This window comes from Cotesia glomerata, linkage group LG4 (genome assembly GCF_020080835.1).
Source record: "Cotesia glomerata isolate CgM1 linkage group LG4, MPM_Cglom_v2.3, whole genome shotgun sequence".
Taxonomy (NCBI): Eukaryota; Metazoa; Arthropoda; class Insecta; order Hymenoptera; family Braconidae; genus Cotesia; species Cotesia glomerata.
Window position 1 is genome coordinate 17365026 of NC_058161.1, and position 17440 is coordinate 17382465.

At 32.2% G+C, this 17440-nt stretch overlaps 1 protein-coding gene across 2 annotated transcripts in view; it reads right to left on the reverse strand.

Moving 5' to 3' along the window:
* Positions 1-306: 306 nt before the first annotated feature.
* Positions 307-17440, reverse strand: part of LOC123263206 (serine/threonine-protein kinase 11-interacting protein) — a 40798-nt gene continuing 23664 nt past the window's right edge. The window contains exons 2-7 of one of the 2 annotated variants that reach the window (XM_044725780.1): positions 3999-4076; positions 3683-3818; positions 3452-3576; positions 2986-3150; positions 2107-2927; positions 307-837 (exon numbers count right to left, since the gene is read on the reverse strand). In XM_044725780.1, coding sequence (XP_044581715.1) covers positions 646-837; positions 2107-2927; positions 2986-3150; positions 3452-3576; positions 3683-3818; positions 3999-4076 — 1517 coding nt within the window. In that variant the 3' untranslated portion in view covers positions 307-645. The remainder of the gene's footprint in view (positions 838-2106; positions 2928-2985; positions 3151-3451; positions 3577-3682; positions 3819-3998; positions 4077-17440) is intronic. The other variant, XM_044725781.1, reaches the window with a different exon arrangement.

Sequence of the window (17440 nt, forward strand, 5' to 3'; positions counted from 1 at the left end):
ACGTCCACGAAATAATTTTTTTAAACATTTTTTTTTATTTATTTAAAAAGCAAAATGTCTTTTAAAAATGTTATAAATGTTGAAACTAGTGTTTTTCCATGACATCTATGTGTAAATATTATTCTACAAGTGCGATAGAAAATAGAGACAATTTTAGTTAAAAAAATCACTTGATTTTTGTAAGGCGAGAGTAGAACACTACCTCATCCGCTTCGCTTATGAGGCGTGCAATAGTTGAAGAAATTTTCCTGCTTGTTTGGGATAATGTTAATTTATTTGAAAAAAGAGTTAGAAAAAATTCAATAAATTTATCTATATTGTTTTATTAATCATAATTTACAAGATAATATTATTTATCACAGGTTCGAATTTGTTTAGCACATTTTACTTTACAAATATAATTATTAATTACACTCTAACTTAATGATTGCTTAATTATTTCTATCAACCGATACAAAAATATCATTTGTATATTTATGTATCTATAACATTCGTATGTATTAATTAATTAATTTATTAATTATTTCAAGGCTAGTATATAAGAGTTCATAAAAATGATAGTGTTATGTAAAAAAAAAGAGTATTTTAATAATTCGATTTCACGTAAGGCAATTTAATAGTATTTATTATTTTCTTTGTCGAATTCTAAGTGATTACATCAGCAGGTGTCTTTGTTGTTATTTGCAAGGGCACTGAGAACAATTCCTCCCATGGGGGTTGGATCGCGTTGATTACAGCATTTGCCGCTTCGGTCGATACAAACTTGAATGTCCAGAGTTCTTCGATGCCAGCTACTTCATCGAGGAAACTTAAGCCTAATGTGCATTCGTCTGATATCTGTTTAATCAGATAAATTAGATCATTGTTTGGATATGATAACAATCAATTACATTTTGGTAGCATGGTAGCTTTTTTGGATAGGAAATTTTTTGATTGATGATAGTCATTATGGTCGAGGTCATAGTTTTGATAAGTATCATGATGAGTATGATCAGAACCATGATAGTCGAGATCATAGTTATCCTTATCATCATCCATTTTAGGATTGATGATCAGGATCATAGTCATGATAGTTGGAATTAAAGTCATAATAAGAAGGAATTATAATGATCATGATCATGGACATAATGTTTGAGGTCAAAGTCATGAAAAACATCATAATGGTCATAATATGAATTATGATAGTCTTGATCATAGTCAAGATGATGATAAATTATGATGGTCGAAGTTATAGTTATAATGGTTGTGATCATAATCATAATAGTCAGGAACTCAGTCATGATAGGAATCATCATGGTTATGATCGAAATCATGATAATTGGATCATAGTTATCCTTATAGTAATGTATTGTTGAATTTATGGTTGGGATCATGGTCATGATGTTCGAGATGAAAGTCATGATAAGAATCATCGTGGTCGTGATATGAATCATGATGATCTTGACTATAGTTTTAATGGTTGGGATCATAATCATAATGGTCAGGAACACAGTCGAGATCATAATTACCCTTATCATGATTTATTTTAGGATTGATGATCAGGATAATAGTCATAATGATTGGAATTAAAGTCATGATTAGAAGGAATTTTAATGATCATGATCATGGACATAATGTTCGAGATGAAAGTCATGAAAAAATCATGATGGTCTTGATCATAGTAAAGATGATGATTAATCATGATGGTCGAAGTTATAGTTATAATGGTTGTGATCATAATCATAATAGTCAGGAACTCAGTCGTGACATTAGTCTTGATAGGAATCATCACGGTTATGATCGAAATCATGATAACCGAATCATAGTTATCCTTGTAGTAATGTATTGTTAGATTGATGGTCAGGATCATATTCATGATAGTTGGGATCATAGTCATAATAAGAATCGATCATGATAGTCATGATTATAGGCATATTGGTTGTGATCATAGTCATAATAGTCAGAAACACAATTGTGATAAGAAAGATGATGGTTACGATCATAATCATGATGATTATGATCATCGCCATGATAATATGAATGGCAGTGATAACGATCGTGAGAATCAAAAAAATTAATCTAAAAAAAGCGACTACAATAAATAAATTTAACTTAGAATAAACTCACCACTTCAATGAGATTGCTTATTGATTGCTCAGTCAATTTGATCGGTTCCTCATTCGTTTCAGGTAACATCCAATGCAGTTTATCTTCCGTAACAATTATCGAGGAAGTAGTAACTAACAGTCCCGCCATGTTGACCTGGACAGTCCTTTCACCTATATTTAAGCTCGCAAATGAAAAGATCGCGAAAATTCTTACCGCGTCATTATCTCTCCTATACTTAGAATCAGTCATAAGTTGATGCATCAACGCGGTAGAATTCTCATCAATTGCAAACTCAACTTCACAGCTGGTTGGCAACGGCAAATCCGTTAAGTAGAACATCAAGTTTGATGTCCATTGAAAGTCTTGCAGAATGCACAACAAATGTAGGTTATTGTTGACATTATCCTGATCCGCGACGCTGCTGTTATTTAACCGATTTGTCAACGTGTTTTCTAATTCAATCATGATACCCTGTTTGAAAGGCAACGGCACGAATGTACGGACGCGGTCCATCGTCCAGGAAATTTCTTTGTGCAACCAACGCGACGGATCTTCCCCTTCAACTCCGACGATTTTGAGAATGTAAATTTTTGATGTCGATAGAACCAAACACCCCGCAAATGGAACTAATTGATTTTGCAGTAGAATTTCAGACCGTAAAAACAAAACAAGCTCTTCATTTTCTAACTCAAACACGTTTAATATCAAGTGCAACTTTATACGATGATCTACACTAGTAAAATTAGTAAAGGAATATTGTATGTCTGTGCTCAAGTACTCCGGTTCGTCCAATTTCAACGTCGAGTTCTTGGCACCTATTTTTATACTACTTAACAGGCCTGGAACAGATTTCAGCCGTTCAGATTGATGCAAGGCAAAAGAGGAAAGGTTACTTACCACCTAGCATTGATGTCAGGTTGGACACTGGTGTAAACGGAGATTCTTTGATGCTTCCTAAGCTTCCGGGTTGAATTTCCAAGTCGTTTGAATTCTTTCCTGTGAGTTTCGTTGGCGTCTTATGCTTATTTTCGTATGTGGTACAAACACTGTCAGTCATAGAACCTACATCAAAACAGGAGAAATAGAAGTTTTAGCAGTTTTACATCTAAATCGAAGCTATTTTAACGAAGATCAGTTAAATAGTTCAGACACAAGTTTCTACAATTGAAATAATTAATGATAGTGATTGATGGAAATTCATGGATTCAGGAAAATAACCAGTCAAAAAATTTTCTGGAGTGTCCATATTTGATTTTTTAGTAGTCTTGATATAGTCTGATATGAAAATTGGCCACACATAGACGTATCAAGGCAATTTTAGCTCCATAAGACATGATAAGAATGATAAAAAAAAAATGCAAACCTGATGAACTACTTTCCGTTAGACCCGCCATAACAGGAGTTGCATCCGGAATTGTTAATAATGATGGCGCTATCGCAATACGACGCTCTTCGGATGATCGTTTCCGATTGGGCGTTGTGCTTGATCTGAATGATAAAAATAACTTAATTCCCTAAACTCTAACCTCTTCAAACATCTCAACACACTAAATTAGTGAACTTTAATCTTGAAAAATCATGCTTGTACACTTACTTAGTTCCGTCATCTAATACTTCAATACTACTTTGACTTGGGTTGCTCAATATTTCAATGTCACTCTCGTACTTTTTCATTACTGTCCCGGTAGATGGCGTTGATTCACGCGAATCTTCGAGACTTGTCGCTGAACCTTTAACCACAAAATTATTCCTAGAGTAAATTACCATAATCATCACCCATAATTATGTTAGGTGAAAAATTGTTTAATTATTTCGATAATTTCATGTGTTAAGTGCTTTTGCTTGTTATTTTTATGTGCAAATTGTCATTTAAATGTGTTTTTAATAAGAAAGTATAAACAAAAGCTTACAGCGAACTTGAGGCTGGTTTTGAGACTTGGTACACACCAAAGAAGTGGTAATTGATAAAGATCCATCCTCAATTCCACCTGCACCAGGTGATTAGTATGTTAGAAGACCCAAACATTTTTTAATTTCAAGTAATTAAAAGTTTTATTATATCACTGTTTTAATTATTAATTCGATTTCTAGTTTAGATGATTTTGACTCTATTGTTTTAAGGTCAATAACATTACTGGATTTACTTGGAAAATTATTGAGTTATGGATTATTGCAATGTATTTAAATTATTTATATGCTAGATATAATTAGATATTTTTACACTAGCGAAAATTGACCATTAATTATTAATGACAAATTTTTTTTCATCATTATAATATCTATTCGATCATTGATTTAATTAATAAAAAAAAAAAAAAAAAAAAAGTTTGGAAAATCCAAAACTGCACGCCTTATAATTTAATTTTAGATAATAAAATTGACTAATTTAAAATACAAATACTTTTAAATCTTTCGCGCCATTGTCCACCCAGAAAAGAAAGGTACTGCGCATTTGTTGTAAACAAACCTTATTAACATAGATATAGATATACAAACGATAAGTGAATTTTAGTTTATTGTTGGTGCTAGGTCAAAACAACTCAGACAATACAACTCTGACTTTAATCACTCCGGACAAAACAACTCAAGGTCAAAACAACTCCGGACGAAACAACAGACCAAAACAACTCCGGACGAAATGACTCAAGACTAAAACAACTCCAGACGAAACAACTCACATCCAAAATAACTCCGAACAAAACGACTCAAAGCATAAACTCAGTAATAATTTCAACTTATAACGTATACAATGAACAGGAATCGATTCGCACAAACATATTCATCAAAAAACACATCATCATCATCATCATCATCCTCATTAATATCATCATCATCATCATTATGTTAGGAGTTATTTCATCCGGAGTTGTTTTTGCTGGGAGTTGTTTTGTCCGGAGTTATTTTGGCACAGAGTCGTTTTGAACAGTAGTTGTTTTGACCGGAGTTATAGTGGGTGAGTTATTTTGACCGGAGTTGTACTGGACCGAATTGATCATGACGGGCACTTTTATTGCTAATTATAATTAAACTACATTGAATTAGACCGTAATCTTCGAAAGAACTTAGTTTTGGATAATACTGAAGCGTATAAATGAAAATGGACTTGATCAGTTAAGTTTTTTGGCTGTTATCGTGACCACGCCAGTTTCCATACATCAGACACGCGGACGTCCACAGAATAATTTGATTAAACATTTTTTTTATGTATTTAAAAAGCAAAATGTCTTTTGAAAATGTTATGCTCTGAAACTAGTGTTTTTCCATAAAATTTATGGGTAAATATTATTCTACAAGTGTGATAGAAAATAGAGACAATTTTAGTTAAAAAAATCACTTGATTTTTATAAGGTGAGAGTAGAGCACTACTTTATCCACTTCGCTTATGAGGCGTGCAAAAAACAGTGATAATTTTGTTTTAACACTTTTTACAATGTTCAATTTGACGCTCAGTGCAATTTCGTTAAAGAACAAAGAAATTAAATTAAAAAAACAACAGCGCCATAACTAATTTCTTGGGAACTTCAACAATATCCTAGTAATTACCGTAAAAGCTTGAAAGGTTTTTTATAGTTTAGGTAGCATACAACTGATTTTAAAAAAGTTTTTAAATTATAATTGTTAAAAAATGAACATAAAGTACTTAAAAGAGCTTAACAAGGAATCATTCAGCGTGGTAATCGATTTTAATGGTTATCTTGACTCGAAAAATGAATTCAACATAAAAGAATACTCTTTATACGTGATAAACAAAACCGGTGAGATAATTGACACTTCTTTTCAAGTTTTGAGTCCCGAATTGAGGTCAGATGATCTTGATCCAATAACTTATGGCAATTATAAAAAATATTTCGAAAAGTACAGAATAAAGTGGCACAAAGGTACGGAAAGGAAAAACACCTTTAAAAATAATTTAAATTTCTGTTTTGATAAAGCGTACAAATTCTTTGTTTACAATCAAAACAATAAACAATCACTGATAAATTTCTTGGAAAAACAATATCATTTAACAATGATACCTAAGATAATAACTTTGCGCGAAAACTTTGATTTCAAAATTACGATTAATTCGAAGATAAATACGAATATTTCGCCTTGTAACAATCATAAGCAACCAAACAAAAGGTGCGCGAATGACAACGTCGAAAAAATGGTTGCCTTTGTCCAAAAATATAAATTATACACCGGATTTACATTGAATAGAACGCATGCTGTAATTGATTTCAGTTACTACAAAAAACTTGACTGGACGGTCATGATTAAGGAAGTTACGATGATTGAAATTGATCACGATGGTGTCGAAAGATTGCATTATTCAAAATCATTCAAGTTTCCTCCAATTCGACTCTTACCAGAGGGACCCAAAAGCTATAAAGAGTTTGAGCGTAAAACTGGATTTACGTGGCAGGCCGGTGAAATTTCGTTAAATGATTGTAGTAGTCGAATGAGTAGTTCCCTAAATAGTGCTGTGTATATCTACGTCAAGGATAGTGAAAAGAAAGAAGCACTTTTGCGCGTTATCGACAAAAGAAATCGACCTAAAGTTATTTGTTTGGACAAATTAGGGTACAACATCACGTCAGAATTTATGATGATTAAATGTCCGCGGCATCATAACGAATTGAATCATTACTGTGCTGATGATCATGCTCGAAAAATGACTAAGTGGTTTTTGGAGAATAAAATCTACTGTCCGAGGATTCGCAAAGGTCTGATCCAACAACATGCCAATTCCAATCAAGGCATCGATACTTCTGTTGGAAATTCCTCAATCATGCAGCAAAATTACCGGGTTGATGTTGCATCCAATCAAAGACTTGATAAAGATATTGATGATATGGCATCACAATTAGGTATTACGTTCACTGATAACGTAAGAGCATCAACAACATATCCTGATTCGGGGAGACATTATCAACAGTCTAACTCTGAATACTTTCCGCTGATAAATACTCAAAACTACCACAGTATTTTCGGAGATGAGCAACTTTATTTAAACAGTAGTGATAGCGAGTAATGAATTGCACGTTGATTTGAAATTATTGAAATTATTTTTTGATATGTTTTATTTTTACCTTTCATACACTGTTAACAATTTTTGTAAAATTACAATCATATAGCCTAGTCGAGAAGTGAGTTTTATGCGAAAAATCGTCGTTCCAATCTTAAAAATATGGCGATTGATGCATTGAATTCAGAATTTAATTCTGCGAAATGGGTAATTTTTAATTTTTCCGCCATTAAAAATTTCATTTGTTATAAACAAAAAACGAAGAGACACAAAGTTTCTAACAAATTTTTAAACAATTAAGGTTAAAAATTTTTTAGCCAAGCTACTAGACGCAATATATCAATACAAAAACAACCAAAATTAAAAATTTAGGAAAAAAATTTTTTTTTATAACATTAGCCGGATATTTCAATTTTTGATAACTTTGAAAAATTATTATAAACAAATGAAAAAACTTTTATAAATTTTTACTACGCGGTCTTGTTCATTATTTGTATAACAAGAGCTCGTTGTTATGTTATGCTTGAGTATATGTTAGATTTTAATTTTTATAATATTCAATGAATTATAAATAATGTAAAAGTTAGTTATTTTCCATCAATAAACAGCATTAAATAACATAAATAATGTAAATAATAAATAATAAGCCGTAATGCTCAATCACCATATGGGATTAGCTTATAAGAATAATAAGGTGTTGAACCATGCACCTATCGGTCATACGGCGTAGGACGTTAGGTATCGGTCTGGCAAACGCGCGGCTCGCGTTTGATTCTTAGTTAGGGTAAATATTATTTTCACTTTATATTATCTGAGTTGTAAAAATTAGGTCTACGTGAGATGCAAAATCTATTCAGCGCTTCATAAAAATAAAATGACAAGAAATATTAAATCAAATCTTTCTTATTATTATTTCAATTCAAGTAAAATTAAAGGAAAGTATTGTTATTTTACAAACTTACACTGATAGAAGGATTTATTTGTATTAAAAAAATATTTGTTAATAGTTAACAAATCATTTATTAGAGACCATTTTTTAGTATCAAACAAATATTTCTTAGTATTTAAAATGATTTGTTTGTATTTAATAAATCAGATATTCATTTATTAAATATTAATAAATCTTTTTAAATACTAAGAAATATTTGTTAAGGACTAAAAAGTGGTCTCTAATAAATGATTTGTTAAATATTAACAAATATTTTTAACTATAAACAAATCCTTCTATCAGTGTAGCTAATCTAAAAATATTTGTAAAATAACATAACCGGTTTGTAAAATTAGTAACCTCACAGAGCTATGTATGTTTTGTAATATTACTATACCCGATTGTAATTTTTAAATAAATGTTCTGCCTATTAGCTTCCAATACATTTCTTGTAAAATTACAATAGAAATTTTTAACAGTGTATTCATCAAAAATTCATGGCAGATTGTTGACAGAGCAAACTGATCAAGCAACAAATCATTAACAGCTATTGACAATCATAATGCAAAAATTGGTGATCTTAAGTATTTCTAATCAACCATTACAATCAATTTCTCCATATTTGTAGACGCGCCAGGAAAAATGGCCACTGATTTGATAATCAATTTCAACGGTTACTTCATGCCAAGCAATGAATACAAAATCAAAGAACTATCTTTGTTCCGACTAGAGAGAGACACGGTGCTCGTAGAATATAGCGTCTTTCTGATATCAAACCCGCCGTGTACTTGGGAAGAACTTGACCATCAAACTAAAGCAGGGTATAGAAAGTACCTTGAAAAGTATGGAGTCGACTGGAACTCCGGTACTAAATCACTTGAGGATGTCTTTAATGACTTATGGACCTATGTACTAGAGTCTGAATACATTTACATCCGCAATGGAGAGCAGAAGAAATTATTGTTGAATTTTCTCAATCAACCTGAAGATGTAACTATGTATGAGTTTGTATGTCTCGAAGACTTAGATTATACTAATTCGCTAAGGATGTCAACACACTATCATCATCATCATCAGCAGTCAGGTACGAAGAATTCTGCCAATGATAATCTCTTTGAGATGACCAGTTGGTTAAAGAACTCTAAATTTTATACAAGCAGTAGCAGGGAGAAAATTCATATGGTGGTCGATTTTGTGGGTTATGACCTTCCACATGGTGTCTTTGCGGTGAAAGAATTTGGTGCGATAACCATGGACCAAAGCGGGGAGTTACAACAAGATTATTATCAAGTTGTCCAAGCGCCTTATGATTTGAAAAAGCTACCGCTGACTTACAAGCTTTCTTATGACTATTTTTACGATAGACACGGGATTTCTTGGTATAAAGGTAAATTGCCGTTTAAAACATTCAAGGAAACGCTTATTGAATATTTAAAAAATGTTAAGTACATATATGTGAGAAACAATACGCAGAAAAAACTTTTGATGCAATTTATTGGTAATAGGAAAGAGATCATTCCGTTAGATAAGTTCGGGTTTGATATAGCGCCACAAATGTTTACGCTTTGTCCGAATCATAACAACGAAAAATACAATTGTGCTCTTGAGAATTGTAGAGATATGGCAATGTGGTTAAAGAAAAGTGAAATGTTTAAACCTGTTGTGCGTAAGAATTATTTGAATCGATTTTCAGCGAAAAGAATTAAATTTTTCTGAATTGTAACAAAATTGTAATGAATTTTAATTTTTTTAATGGAAAAGGGGGTCAATTAAACCAAAAAAAGTTTAGTAATTTTATACTATTCGAATTAAAACTAAATAATTTTTTTTTCTTGGAATGGTAGTTTATTAAGTCTACTATCATTATCAATACATAAATTAGTCAATAAACAACGTGAATTTTTAAAAATTATTAATTTATCTAAACGTGTCGAATGGTTAAATTGACCCCCCGCTCGGGGGCAATTGAACCAATAATATTTAAAACTCAAACCCAAACTTTTAATAAATAATATATTAATTGTTACTTGCCAATATAACTGTTGCACATTTTTAATGTGCAGATATTATATTAAACAAATCAAAAATCAATTTAAAAATAATTTTCATTATGAATTCAGTTCATCAAATTGTTAGGTTATTTCCCTGAGTATTTTTCACGTAGAGTCAAGATGCGCGCGCATGTCCCATGCTTCTCCGTCTGGTTCAATCGTCCCCGGGACTGTTGGTTCAATTGGCCCGATATAATTTTAAAACAATTAATAGTAAATAATAAATAAATAAACTATTATATCACTATAAACAAAGTTGAGGATTATAAAGTATAAGTATATACAACTACTGCAATTCAAACTTTATCAATTAATTCAAAAATTGAAATATTATTAAACAATTTGTCACCAGACGAAATAGTATATTGTGTCACTAGGGAAGAAACAAAACGATTTCAGACCAGAGTGAAGTTGCCTGCCCGAGCGAAGCGAGGGCTGGCATCACTCGGTCTGAAATCGTGTTTCATCCCGCGTCACACATTATATTTTTCATATAAGTTGCATTAAAAATGCTAGTTTCAATGTCTGGAGCCTACCAGAACTCGATAGTTTCAAACTAATAGCGAAAATACCATTTTATTATAAAACTTATAATAAAATAGAAAGTAATGGTTTATTTTTTAATAAACATCATTCGTAAATTGAATAGTTTTCTTTTATTTATGCTTAGTAACAGAATTATAATAATATGTCAATGCGGTTAACGGTTAGAATGACAATTATAAAGGTATAAAATAAACAAAAGATACTCTGAGGATTGAAAATAAAGCTGCAACTTCATCTCGCGGGCAGAAAATCGTCATTTTCTGTCGACCAGGAAGGAATGATTGATTCCTGCCTGGCAACAGTCGCATTGGTCTGAAATTGTCTAGTTTCGGTTGGCTCAACAGGCATTGAAACTCGCATTTTCAATGCAGGTTATATGAAAAAACAGTTTACATGCCTAAAAATAAGAAAATCTCCATTTTTCAAAATTTATTAATCGCAATGATTTCAAATTTTTATCATATCCGAGTTTAACCTATCAGAATCAAATTCTAAGAGCATGAAGCGGTTTTTCAATTTTTTCGATTTTTTAAGTTGAGTGGTTCAATTGACCCCTTTCTCCCCTATTTTCATCAAAATTCAATTCATGATTGAGATATTTTGTTAAATTTCTGAAGAACATCATGATTGAGCCATCTAAGTTGTGTGGTAAAATAAAGAAGATTAACAATAACTAATGCGCAAATTCTATCATTACAATAAAGTTCGAAGATACATGTTGATTTATTAATGAGTACAGTAGCAGAAAAGGAATTTTGCATTTGGTTAAAAATTTGATATAGTTAAACGGAATATGTCATTGAAGAATGTGGTTATCGATTTCAATGGGTACTACGAATCGGCGGATAAGTTTATAATTAAGGAATACTCATTACTTATAATCGACAACATACAAAAGACAACAATCACTGAATCACAGGTGACTAAACCGAAATCTCGCTGGCTTTTCACCAATTTCTCAACGAAAAGAAATTACCGATTACATTACCTTCCTTTTTACAGTATCAAATGGAGCCAAGGTACCGAAAGCATATTTGACGCTCGTCAGAGAATAATCGAACGACTGAAAGACGCAAAAAAAATTTTTATCCGTAATCAACGGCAGAAGGAACTGTTGTTAAATTTCATTGGTGATGATGCAAATTATAGATTCTTGTGTTGCGAAGATTTGGGATACACTAAAAGGATAGTACTACCTGTTGGTACAACCTGTCTAAATCACAAACAAAAATTGAATAGTAATTGCGCGATTGATAATGTCTCAGAAATGTACGAATGGCTGAAAAAAATGCAGTCATCAGAAAAGCCAAAAAAAGAGGAAATTTATCATAAAAACGAACATGTCATTGTTGATTTTATTGGATACTACATTCCAGTGGATCAATTTGTCATAAAGGAATTCAGTGCTTTTGTTATTAATGACATTGAACATGCTTTTGGAAATCTAACTAACACATACTTCATCACAGAAAAACCACATTGGCTCAGCAAGAATCCAATGGAGTTGGAAGATTTACCATTTAAGTATCAAGTTATCTTCAGCAGCTTCTACGATACATTTGGAATTAGTTGGAACGCCGGCAGATATAAGTTTCGAACTTATCCACAAAGTTTGAGGAATTATTTTGACAAAGCTGTTAATATTTACGTCAGGAACAATGAAAACAAACGATTACTGCTGGATATTATTGGCCGAGAATTTACTAAAAAAGTTATAGTATTGCGAAAATTTGGATACCACGAACAACCAAAAATGGCGACTAGATGTCCTAATCATGACGAAGGATGGAGAAATAATTGCGCGGTAGATAACTCTAAAAGTATGGTTCGGTGGATTGCTAAAAATAGAATAAAACTGAACATATAGCTGATTGTCGAGTAGAAAATATGTGAAATTAATGGAACTAATCAAATAAGATAAAGTACCCAGTACTTGAACACTTATAAAAATGGGACCAGTACTTGAACAGACTTTTCGAATTGTTATAATACAAAATCCGTAAATTCATTATGAGTACTATGCGCATATTATAATTATTAAATGATACAGTTGTGAAAAAGGACGAGCGACGGCACCGCGGGCCTTATCGACGGACCGAGCAAGCTACCGCTACCACGACCGCGTCGACTGCCCGTGCTATGGCATTTATGTATTTAGTTTTAGTTTTGTTTATAAGTTGAATTATTTTGTTAATTATTAATTATTATTGGTTATTATTATTTTTATTTGTTATTAATTGATTATTAATAATCATGGGAAACGACGTTGAAAAGTAAAAAAGGAATTTGTTAGTTCGCCATCGCCGCGATAGATGGCGTCGCTTGTTCGCTCGCAGTAAAAATCGCCGAGATTAATAATTGATTAAAATATTTCGAATAAATTCGAAATATCCAATTAATAATTAATTTCTAAGTCCCAGCGACTATTTAGTATGGGAAAATAATTTTACGAAAATTATTTATTTTGTATGAAGATTTATTTTTCAAGTGTCGTGGATGAATTTGTATGGAAATGTATTTTGATTGGAATTTATGAAATCTGTTAAATTAATTGAATGAATTTAATATTTAATTTCGGAAATTTAAATAAAAACTTAGAAACTTTCGGGGATTTCCCGAAGTTCGACGGCGAGCGATAGGTGGCGATAATTCGCCAATAATTTTTGCTGTTAGTAATAATTTTCGGGTTGATAAAGCCCGAAAATTATCCACCGTTGAGCAACCTTTCTCGGGAGTTAATTTCTTGTCTGGAGACTTCTGGCCGAGGAATTAGAAGAGGGTCCACTCTACCTGGTGCGGACTACCACAGGTAAGTGAACTTTATCTCCTACGAGAAAAGGCGACTCTCCATCTGGAGGCCTTCAGCCAAAAGGTGGCAACCACAGCCGATTAGGTGGGGCGAGGTGGATTTTATTCACTCTCCCCTTGGGAATCGCGAATTAGGGCCTGCGGGGCGGCACTAGTCACCCGTCAGGAATCGGGCACCAGAGGGCCGACGGAAGGGAATTAGCGACGCGTTTTTGTAAACAACGGGAGTATGATATTACCGAAGTCGGGGTATGTTTAATTAATCGCCGTTATTGTAAAATGTATAAATTTAATGTTTTGTTTATTATAATAAAGAGGTTCTGTTTTTTTTTTTTGATAATTATAATTAAATTTTTGAGTTTAATTAATTTAGATTTACCCTCGTTAGAATCCTGGACTCCGGCGAGCTTAAATCGAGCCGGGGGTAAAAATACGTCAAAAAGTATCCGTTACACAGTAATTGATTTTTGTAAGTTTTTTCAATTATAAATCAAAACAATTATATTTTTATTAACTTAAAAGTTGACATGTCGAGAATCGCCGATAGATGCTATTTTTTGTCATGAAAGAGGTACTAAATCGTAAACCGAAAAATCAGTAAAAAAAACGGTATATCATTACTTTGAGTAAAAAAAATTGTACCATTTAATGAAATAGTCTTTTCTAAATAACATATATTTTTTGCAAAGACATAAACTATAATTTTTATATTAAATTTTAGCGTCTAACCCCCGCAATCCTTATTAGGAATGAGTTATTATAATATCCGCTCATAGATCATTTCTGGATCACATATAAATGATTTCTACCAAATTTGGAGCATGTAGGAGCTATAGTTTAAAAACAGGAATTTTTTATTGTTGACGCCCCTTGTAGGTGGAATTTCATAAAATCCGTTCTTAGCTGACCTCTACTCAGCGAAAGGAATATTCCTACCAAATTTCAAGTCTCTAGGTCTTATGGTTCCAGAGATATCGTGATGAGTGACTATATACGTAAAAATCTCTTACATATATATATATTAGTTCACTACTGCTTCCGTAGTGTTCAACTACTGCAGCTTGTCAAAATTGATTGTTCAACTACTACTCCTTTCATAGTCTATCTTAAAAACGTTATCAAAATATAAATATTCAATTGTCTGCGTTATTTTGCACTTCAATCAATTCAAAATTGTTTATATTTTCATGAAAATCGCTTATTTGAACTAATAATTACATCTTTATAGATTAAAAGTAGGGTCAAATACGTTTTACTTTAAAACCTGTTCAACTACTGGGTACTTTACCTTAATTGGAAATAGTTTTTTTACTATTACCTAGCATTGAGGTTTCACAAGTTCAACACAAGCTTACGTGTTATTGTGACATCAATCGCTCAGGATTAATTAATCAAAGAAACTAACTCCGAGATTGTTAATTACTATGAGCAACTCATTGGAACATTTGAAATGACTGAGGGTTAGCTACAAACCATTGAAGTATATGAATAGATATCTATAGAAGATACTTTAATAGAACCTACACGAAAAATTAGAATATTCGAACCATTGAAATGACCAACCACATGGTAATTGATTTCAATGGTTGCGTCTTATCAAATTCGTTCCGAATAAAGGAGTACGCTATGTGTAAATTTAACAGTGAAACGGGTGAGAAAAGTGGCAATACGTTCCACGAAATTAGTCAGCCATTCCTTATCTACCGAGACGTTAATAATGAAGGACAGAAAAATTATGAGATCTACTTTAAACAGCACGGGATCGAATACGATACCTTTACTAAGCCGGATATTGAATTGATACAGGAGTTATTACAGCAGGCTTCAAAGGTCAACTACATTTTTGTCCGGAATAAGAAGCAAGAAGTGATATTGAAGAATTTGATCGATACGTTGGGTTTGAACAACAACAATACGTTTTTCAGCTTAGATATCTTCGGATTATTATTTGAACCAAGAGAATCAACGACATGCCCTCATCATAAACATCCGTACAAAAACAACTGCGCAAAGGACAACCTCGAGATTATGTTCCGCTGGTTGATCGAATCGAAACTGTATCTTGATGATTACCGCAAGAAAATGCACATGGTTGTAGATTTCAATGCCTACTTCGTACCACATGGGACTCAACGGATCAAAGAATTCTCGTGTCAACAATTGGATGAAAAAGGAGCGTACACGGGTTACGGTTCTAAAATAATTAAACCTTCGATTACTCTTATCAAGGGACTGCCAGAAGAGATGTGGCAGAGTTATTTAGAATATTTTGATGTTTTTGGAATCGAATGGGAACAAGGGAACTGTGATTATTATGACTCTCATAAAATTATTAAAAATTACTTTGAATACGTAACTTATGTTTATGTAAAAGATTCAAAAAAGAAAAAATTTTTGATGAATTATATTGGAGATCTGTGTCAGTCCGAACGAAAGTTAGAAATTCTTTGCTTAGATGATTATGGTTATGATAAAGATATGCGAAAAGGAACTGCGCGAATTGATCATCATAAAAATCCTGAACGTAGTAATTGTGCAGTTGATAATACTACAGCTATGAGAAAGTGGTTAGTTGAATCTCAGCTATTTAAAATTGAAGTTCGAAATAGTTATTTACATAATCTTTATAAATATGCTCCCAAAAGAAAATACGGAAAATATGAATAAGGTTTTTTGATTGTGGGGCATTCCATGCGAAATGGGAAAATGACTAAAATTTAAAAATTTCTCTAATTTATTCTTAATATATTATTAAAAGTCTACATTTTACTAATTTATAAAGAAAATTTTTTTAAATCAATAAGAAAATCGATTTTTCTCTCCTTGTAACTTTTCAGCCGTACTAACTTGTATCCGGATCAAATGTCAGACAGCTTTATAATTATCTACTCTATTCAATGAAATGATGATATCTAATAAACATATTACTTTTGCGATGCTTTATTTATGATTAATCATTCAGGATTCGATTAACCAAAGCAATTTTATAAGCAAATGATAATCTACAGAAATTATAATGTTGCATTTAAAGAAACTGGCAATAGTTCGCTACTAAATACAATAATAGATAAACTAATATTTATAGAAGATACCTAACAATAAAAACTGAATGATTGATTCATTATCACAAGATATCACGTAAGTCGAAAACCTTATAATTTTCGAAATGTCTTCCGAATGTATGATTATTGATTTCAATGGATTCCTTTCCGAGCAATCGTTTATTTTAAAGGAATACGCTTATTATAAATTCGATTCGACAAACGGCCGGAAGAGTAATCAGGAAGAGCAAGAAACTGGTGAAAACCCTGATGCTCCAATTCACAAAGTAGGAATACCTTCGATAAACGAAGTAAGTCAGGTTCCATCGAGTTTTGACGATTACTTTCAGCAGTACGGAGTTGAATTGCGGGAAGGAAATCAAACTATCGATGTAATACAAAATCGATTCAAAACAATTACTGAATCAAAGATTCCGATTTTTCTGCGAAACAAAAACCAAAAAAAACGGTTCCAAAAATTCATCATGGACTACGAGGAAGAATTAGAAAAGATACTAATTTGTTTAGATGATTTAGGGTTTCTATTTGAACCAAAACAATCAACGTTTTGTAAGTACCACAAATATTCGTACAGAAATAACTGCGCCAAAGACAACCTTGAAATCATGTACAATTGGTTGATTGAGTCCAATTTGTACAAAATCAATCGTCGTACTAATATGAACATGGTAGTTGACTTCAGTGTTCATTACATGCCATTTCGTACATTCACGATTAAAGAATTTGTTTGTTATAAGCTAGGTATAAATCCAGCTGACCCAAAAGACGTAAGAATTCCTATCGAAATTTTGATAAAGTCTCCAGAAATCAAAGATCCAGATTTAGAGGAATTTTATGAGATGAGTTGTAAAAAATATCTCTACTACAACGGAACTAACGAGGCTAACGCGAGCCTCAAATTTTGTGACGCGCAAAAAACGTTAAAAGCACTGTTCTTAGATGCAACCTA